General features: G+C 41.3%; 1 protein-coding gene across 1 annotated transcript; it reads left to right on the top strand.

The window, feature by feature from the left end:
- The first annotated feature begins 3,179 nt into the window (after window positions 1–3,179).
- On the top strand, window positions 3,180–4,775 carry LOC147642512 (tubby-like F-box protein 10). The gene has a single exon (XM_086782135.1). The coding sequence runs from the start codon at window positions 3,259–3,261 to the stop codon at window positions 4,465–4,467; it is 1,209 nt and encodes a 402-aa protein (XP_086638261.1). The 5' UTR covers window positions 3,180–3,258; the 3' UTR covers window positions 4,468–4,775.
- Window positions 4,776–7,512: the final 2,737 nt, after the last annotated feature.

The raw sequence follows: 7,512 nt of genomic DNA, 5'->3' as shown, positions 1-7,512 counted from the left end.
ATCAAGATGTCTCCTATCTGAGTGATGTCATAGTAGATCGTACCATCACCCGGAGGCACGTCTTGATTATCTGAATCATTCTCGTCTCCCCACCACCACCCCCCCAAAGCACTGTGCCATGCATCCCCCACCGCTCTCCCTGCTACTACGCCTGCTACTGTGTCGTGTCAAGCTACTACGCTGGCCACCTGTAGCTGCTGGAGAACCAAGTCTCGACTGCATGGGAGTACGCCGACGGCTTTGCGAGGCAAAAGGGCCTCCTGATGACGGCATGGGGGAAGGGACATAGGACGGCATGGGGGAAGGGTCTCGGCTATGTAGCTGGCTTGGCTGTGTTGACTCCACTGGGGTAATCTCAAAAGGTGTGGGGTTGGGGTGGTTTGGAGTCTGTAGTGCCGACTCCTGGGGGGTGTTTAGAGTACCCGTCATGTAGCCGTATAACTCTGCAGGACTGGGAGGGCGCCCCAAAAGGTTATATAAGTCCCGAAAGATGGATTCTCGAGGATCAGGTGAGCTTGAAGCGCTTCCTGGCCACATGATGAATTGAAAAAAAGAAAAAAAGAAGATTACTGATGAACTGAGAAGAGAAAAAGATAGAAAAAGAGAGAAGGAAAGAGAGTAGAAAAGGCATGCACAACAGGGATAAAAGAGAGAAGAAAGGAGAGGAAAAGAGAGGAGAAAAAGAGGGGATAAAAGAGAGAAAAAGAGAGGAGAATAGAGGAAAAAAGAGGGGGATAAAAGAGAGAAAAAGAGGAGAGAATAGAGGAAAAGAGAGGAGAAAAAAAGAGAGAAAAAGAGAGAGGAAAAGAGAGGAGAAAAAAAGAGAGAAAAAGAGAGAAGATAAGAGAGAAAAAGAGAGACGAAAAGAGAAGGAAAGAGAGGATAAAAGAGAGAAGGAAAAAGAGAGGAAAATATAGAGTGCAATCTATTTTTTCAAACATGCTTTCCCTTACCATCATTAATGCAATCCCCTTCTTCAATCATGCAATCCCTTTCCATCATTCATGCAATCCCTTTCTTCATTCATGCAATCACTTATTTCCATGAAAGGAGAGGAAAAGAGAGGAGAAAAAGAGAGAAAAAGTGGGGATAAAGGAGAGGAGAAAGGAGAGGAAAAGAGAGGAAAAAGGAGAGTAAAATGTTGAGATATCGAGCTCTAGTGAGGCGGTGGACACTGATGACCCGCCTGGGGGATAGGCCCCACACTTACACCACTGGCATGGTTGGTGAGATCTTGGGTGATATGCGGCCAGTGGGATGACAGGCTGTATGACAGCCATTCTAGAGACTGGCATAGTTATAGCGCCAGCTCATTTAGTCGGGTTCACATTATAGAGAACCCGTGTATGTATTTGGTTGAGTACCTTTCATATAGTGTGTACTCTTATCTTGTATATGGTGTGTTGAATGTTGAGTAGAGAAGAAGAAGATTTTCAGCCTCTCACCTTGTGTGTTCTCTATTAGGGTTTTGTGTGTGTGTGTGTGCTTGCAAGAGCTCAAGCTCTCTTTCCCCCCTGCATCTTTTCATAAAAGAGAGTAGAAAAAGTGGGGATAAAAGAGAGGAGAAAGGAGAGGAAAAGAAGGAAAAGAGAGGAGAAAAAAAGAGAAAAAGAGAGGAGGGGAAAAAAAAGAGAAAAAAACATAGCATCTATCTACGCGTTTAACAACGCATCTATAGACGCGGCTACCTGTTTCCAACACAGAGTAGACGCGTCTATAGACGCGTACTCAGATGCGTCTATAGACGCGCTTTTAGACGCGTACTCAGATGCGTCTATAGACGCGCTCTGACAGACATACTATTCCAAAAAGACGAAAAGGACATGCATTGCGCCCGACGTGCCCGACACAAAAACACAGTTGTTGTACCAAAAGCATTCGTTTCAAAGAGAGCTTAGGACGAATCAAACGAGAGCAACTTTCAAAGAAGATCAACCCTAAAGAGACTTACCTTGGATAGAGGTATGGAAGCTTCTTGTCCTTCTTCAAAGCTGCTTCTCTTTCTTCTTGTCCTTCTTCAAAGCTGCTTTTCTTTCTTCTCTTCCTTGTTCACCCTCTTCTCTTGTGTGCTTGGAGATGATTGTGTAAGCATGTAGATAAGTGTGGGTGCTTGAAGATAAGTGTGGATGCTAGGCTGTGGATCTGTTAATAGCAAAGCAAGCCCGTTAAAAGTATGTGAAGAAAAGCAAGCGCGCTAAAAGTAGGTTTGAAAATCAAAATCGCGTCTACAGGAGCGTCTAATGTCGCGTCTAATGTCATGTCTAAAACCGCTTTTACATATTGTCTCATTCTCCTCACCTCACTTATTTTTTGTATATGTGGATTTGCAAAAAAGCATTGATGTTTTTGTTAAAATTATATGCTTTGGTAATCATGGGCAATTTTTGGAAAGATGTACATTTACCAACCTACACCAAAATCTCACTTTTTGTACTCTCTGTTTTGCGTCTAAATACGCGTCTAATTCTCAGTGTAGACGCACTAATAGACGCCCTAATACACGCGTAAATAGACGCGCTAATACACGCGTAAATAGACGCGCTGTTAGACGCAGTAGATTCTCAGTGTAGACGCCCTAATAGACGCGTCAATACACGCTCAAATACACGCGCTATTAGATGCGCCCGTAATGTCTCTATTCAAAGCAACGCCTATAGACACGCCCGCTATTTTGCGCGTCTATCAAGCGTGTCTATAGTTGCTTTGTGTTGTTGTGGTCTATAAGCTCTATAGGGTGTCCTTGAGATCTTTGGCCTGGATCTCATAATTCTCGCAGCTTATTTCATAAATTTCTTGTGTGACACCATGAAGCTTATGACATTGCTCAGAGTAGAGGACCCTACATGTTCCACGTGCCATTTTGTAATGAATATTGAGCTCGTTATGTGGTAAGTTGGGCCTAAGTTGTGATAAAAGGGTAGTGGGAGACACGTTTGGATTGTGTGTGCAGAGTAGAAACAGCTGGATAGTTCATGCATGAAGAAGATCATATAATCCGCAAGCACGATGCAAGGGACTTTCGTCAATAGAGCACCCCTATCGTCAACGAGAGTACAGCTCATTCGCTAGATCTTCCAGCTAATTATGAGGAGGCGCGCGCTACGTGCCGCTTCCGATCAGACTTGCTGCTGAGATAAGCATGGAGTACAGCCTGCCTATGTGCTCACATCTATGGAGCACATTTACAGTATTAACTGTTTTTCGTTCGAGCACGTAGTCCTTTGGGTTTTGTGTGCTGAGGCTTGTGAGGGATTGTAGATGCTGTACTCAGAAGAGATGCAGAGGTGTCGTAGCATGCTCCGAGCGGCGGGACAGGTTGCGGGGGGGAACGAGTGGGAGGCCCTTTGCCCTGAGCTATTTGCGCTGATATTGAAGGCGGTGCAGCAGAATGCGGGGCGGGAGGCCGGTGAGGCAAGGAGAGTGGTGGCGTTAGCCGGGGTGTGTAGAAGATGGAGGCAGCTGATCCAGCAGTCCTACGCTTCGCCTCTAGCAGAGATCGGGCTGCTGCAGTTCCCTTTCGCCTTACGGCAGCCGGGGCCTTGCAACCGGCCCGTCCAGTGCCTTCTCAAACGCAAGGGAAGCATCTTCGTCCTGTTTCAGGAGAATCGTGGAGGCTTAGAGGGGCCGGAGAAGCTGGACTTCCTCATGGCCGCTCGTAGAGAGTGGAAAGCCTCGGGCTGCTCTTTCACCATCAGCGCCAGCCACACGTCCTTCTCGAAGTCCGGACACGCCTACATGGGCAAACTTACGTCCGACTTCTGGGGGGCCGACTTCAACCTATGGGAGGTTTCCGGCATCCATCACAAAAGCAAGCGGCTCGCTTCCAGGATCCGCTTCTCCGACCGTATGGAAGACGGGCTGCGCCAGCGAGCCATGACCTGCAATCTCTTCACCATGCCCAAGAGAATGCAAGCGCCAACCGCTTCTGCAAATTCCTCAAGACAACTCTCTGGATCTAAAGCCGCTCAACCATACAAAACCACTGCATTGCAAAGGTGGAGCTGCTTTGCTAGCGCCGATTGTCTGCCCGAACCCAGCGTTGCAACTTCATTTCTCCGCTCCTACAGTAGCCTAAGGAGGGCAAATATCGAGAGAAGCACTTCAAAAGCAGGGCAGATTGCACGCAACGCCAGCTCGCGATCAAGAGAGCTAGGCCTCACCCCCGGTACCGATAATAATTCCATTATAATGGAGAGCAAGGCGCCGCAATGGGACGAGCAGAGCCAATGCTGGTCCCTCGACTTCCACGGCCGCTCTTTGCTTCCCTCCTACTACACCTTCCAGCTTGTCCAACCCATCAACCCTCAGATGGATCCAATTAGCAGCCCAAACCAAACCATTTTCCTACAGTTGGGTAAAGTGGGCAAAGGCCTCTACACCGTGGATTTTTGTCATCCGTTTTCGGCGTTCCAAGCATTTTCCATCTGCCTCAGCAGCTTCGCCAGCAAAGTGGGGATAGACCCATAAAGAGGCATTGTATATTGAGCATTTTCCATTTCTACGATGAGCTCTGCAATGAGAGAGAGAGAGAGAGATTCTTTGCAATCTAAAAGAGGGTGAAAATCTTTGCAATCTACGTGTGAAGAAAGGAAGAGAGAGAGAGGAAGATTCTTTGCAATCTAAAAGAGGGTTTGCAATCTACGTGTGAGAGAAAGGAAGAGAGAGAGAGAGAGAGAGGGGTGAGAGAAAGGTAGAGAGAGGGATCACAACTGTTACCAAATGCATGCCATTTAATATTTCAAGTTGCCATTGGTTCGTAAAGTATGCAATTTTTTTTAAGAGTTAACTTCCCCTATTGGATGCTATTAAATGATCTAAAATACATGCCAATTGATTTTTCTTGCTTCCAAGTTTATGTCTTAGAAAAAAGAGATATTTAATAGAAAACAATGTGCATGCGAGCTTACTCCTCCTTCAATTTGCTTTTCAATCCATTACATATTTCATAGCTCTAAATATGACATCAGATTCTTGAGCAATTTGCCTTTGTATATGTTTTTTATAGCACTCAATTTTAACAAGTGAAAGTTTGTGGTGTCTCTCTCTCTCTCTCTCTCTCTCTCTATATATATATATATATCTCTATCCCCTTGTGTGTGTGTGTGTATGTATGTATATGTATGTGTGTGTGTGTACACACACACATATATATATGTATGTATGTGTATACATATACACACATATACGTTTTTTATAGCAAGCAATTTTATACCTTTCTTCTCTGCTCGTACACTTGCACCAACATGCTCTAGAACATGTTTATGGATCTCTATGTAGATTAGGTTCTTGAGACCTAGAGAGAAATCCCTCCCAATTTCAATGTAGTCCCCCTAAACCACCATGCATCTATGATCTCGACCTCAAGTAACTAACCCATTGGGAGGCGGAGGCAAAAATACAAAAGAAATAGTTCTTTTTTATACGACGACACCTCAACCAACATCTACATAATCACCCACACAAAAATCCCATCCAAAATAAAAATAAAAATTCAAAGCTTTAAAAAAAGCTTTAAAAAAAAGGGAGGAGAAAATATGAAATTTGAAAAAAAAGATTTCTCTAAAAATTTTGAAATTATTTCCTTGAAACTCTTTAGCTTTTCGCATTCCCATGAAACCTTTTGGCTTTCCGCATTCCGGAAAATCTTTTGACCTTTCGGATTCCGAAAACTTTTGACCTTTCACATTCCTTTTTTTTTTTGTCTTTTCATTTTCTCGAAACTGTTGGCTTTTCGTATTTCGGGAAGACTGTTGGGATTCCAAAATTTTTAGACCGTTCGTATTCTAAATGCGTTCGGGGTTAATTAAAAATTTTAAAAAATTCTTAAAATTTAGTGAAAAATTAAACAAAGGTTATTTTAGATTTCTGGAAAATGTGAGGTTGGTGTTTGGCATGTGGTGTGTCTATTCGGGCGCCCGTGACCATTCAAATTCCTTTTAAAATATATTTTTTGACCCATAAAATTAAAAAATCCATTAAAATTATAAATTTTCATTGGATTTGACAATTATTGGGCAAAATTAGAAATTTCATGAATGATGGGATTCTCAAGAAAATTAGGAATATTCTAGAAATTATTTTTAAAAATCTTAAAAATTGATATTTTTAAAATATCAATGGTACTTTGGCAAATTTGAATTGCTAATTTTTTTTGGAAAAATATAGGTTTGGAATGCCATAAGATAGGTTTGGTGGAATTCAAAATTATCGTATTTTGAGACCCTATAAAATTATGAAAAATTAGAAAAAACTATGATAATTCTTTTTCTCGAGAATTTATTATTTTTGAGGGTTATTTAATGTTGAAGCATGTTTTCTCGTGTTGCTGACATTAGATAGATGCGGGTTATTTGCATAATATTAATATGATTGTACCTCGTATTAGTAGATATTTTTATTTGGATTAATTCTAAACGATGTTTTCATGATTTTTTACCATTGTTTAACCATTCTTTTTGGGCATGTTCCTTAATTTCTTTAATGATGGCTAGAATCTGCATTCAAAGTGTGTTTAACCATTCTTTTTGGGCATGTTCCTTAATTTCTTTAATGATGCCTAGAATCTGCATTCAAAGTGTGTTTCACCTTTGACACTTTTCCATGATAATTTGTTTTACACTTTTTTAAATGTCGTCTATGCTTAATTTCTTAAGCCTAAGACAAATTCTATCATGGGTTAGTTGATCTGTTTGTTTTGGTGGATTTTATTGGATGTTTTTCAAGTTTTATATGGACTCTCATCAGGTTCTGCCTAGATCACTTGTGTCTAGGGGTTTTTAATGAGTGCTACACACATGTGTTTCACTTGCTTACTTTGGAGTTTTGCTTGAATGATACCACTTTTATCCATGGTTTTATAAGGATCTTTTGATCTTTTGGATAATATCATGTGCTTTGAAGGTAGCATTTGCCTTCCTTTTTTGCACGTAATTTTGGACTATGTTCCTTGTACTTTTGTACACATATTCCAACTTAGATACCTAGTTGCTTATATATCTAGGTGAATTAGTATTTTTATACCCTAACTTTATTAAGTTTATTGGGTAGTTATCATTAGAAAGGCACCAATAATTCAAAATTCTTTTCTAATGATGTACTCAGAGAAAGAGTTATTCCTTGATGTGGTCTGAGGAATATAGAGACAGGTTTTAGTATGTGAAAGTCTAAGATAAGACCATCTTATTCCTTTTATATAGGATTTTATTCATATTTCTTAGACGGCATACTAGGGAGTTTCAAATTGGTAAGATATGTATGGGTGGTATCATGGTGGTGTGGGACGCTAGCGATCCCTCACATATATTATCTTATGGGATAATTTGGGCTCAAGATTGTTGCTTTGCTTACATCATTTAGCATGTTGACCTCAACATGCAAAGACAATCTCATTTTCTGAATTCATTTAAAGTTATTATATGGACATTCTCTAGATAAACTTCTTTTATCTATAGCCTATATGTTTTGATGAGTGTAATCTCCTCAGCATATTCATTTATTGAAATGTCTTTCTTT

The sequence above is a fragment of the Cibotium barometz genome, chromosome 1 (assembly GCF_041138505.1).
Source record: "Cibotium barometz isolate CiBa-2024 chromosome 1, ASM4113850v1, whole genome shotgun sequence".
Classification (NCBI taxonomy): Eukaryota; Viridiplantae; Streptophyta; class Polypodiopsida; order Cyatheales; family Cibotiaceae; genus Cibotium; species Cibotium barometz.
The sequence above is the reverse complement of the archived record's forward strand: the minus strand, read 5'-3'. Positions and strand labels throughout refer to the sequence as shown.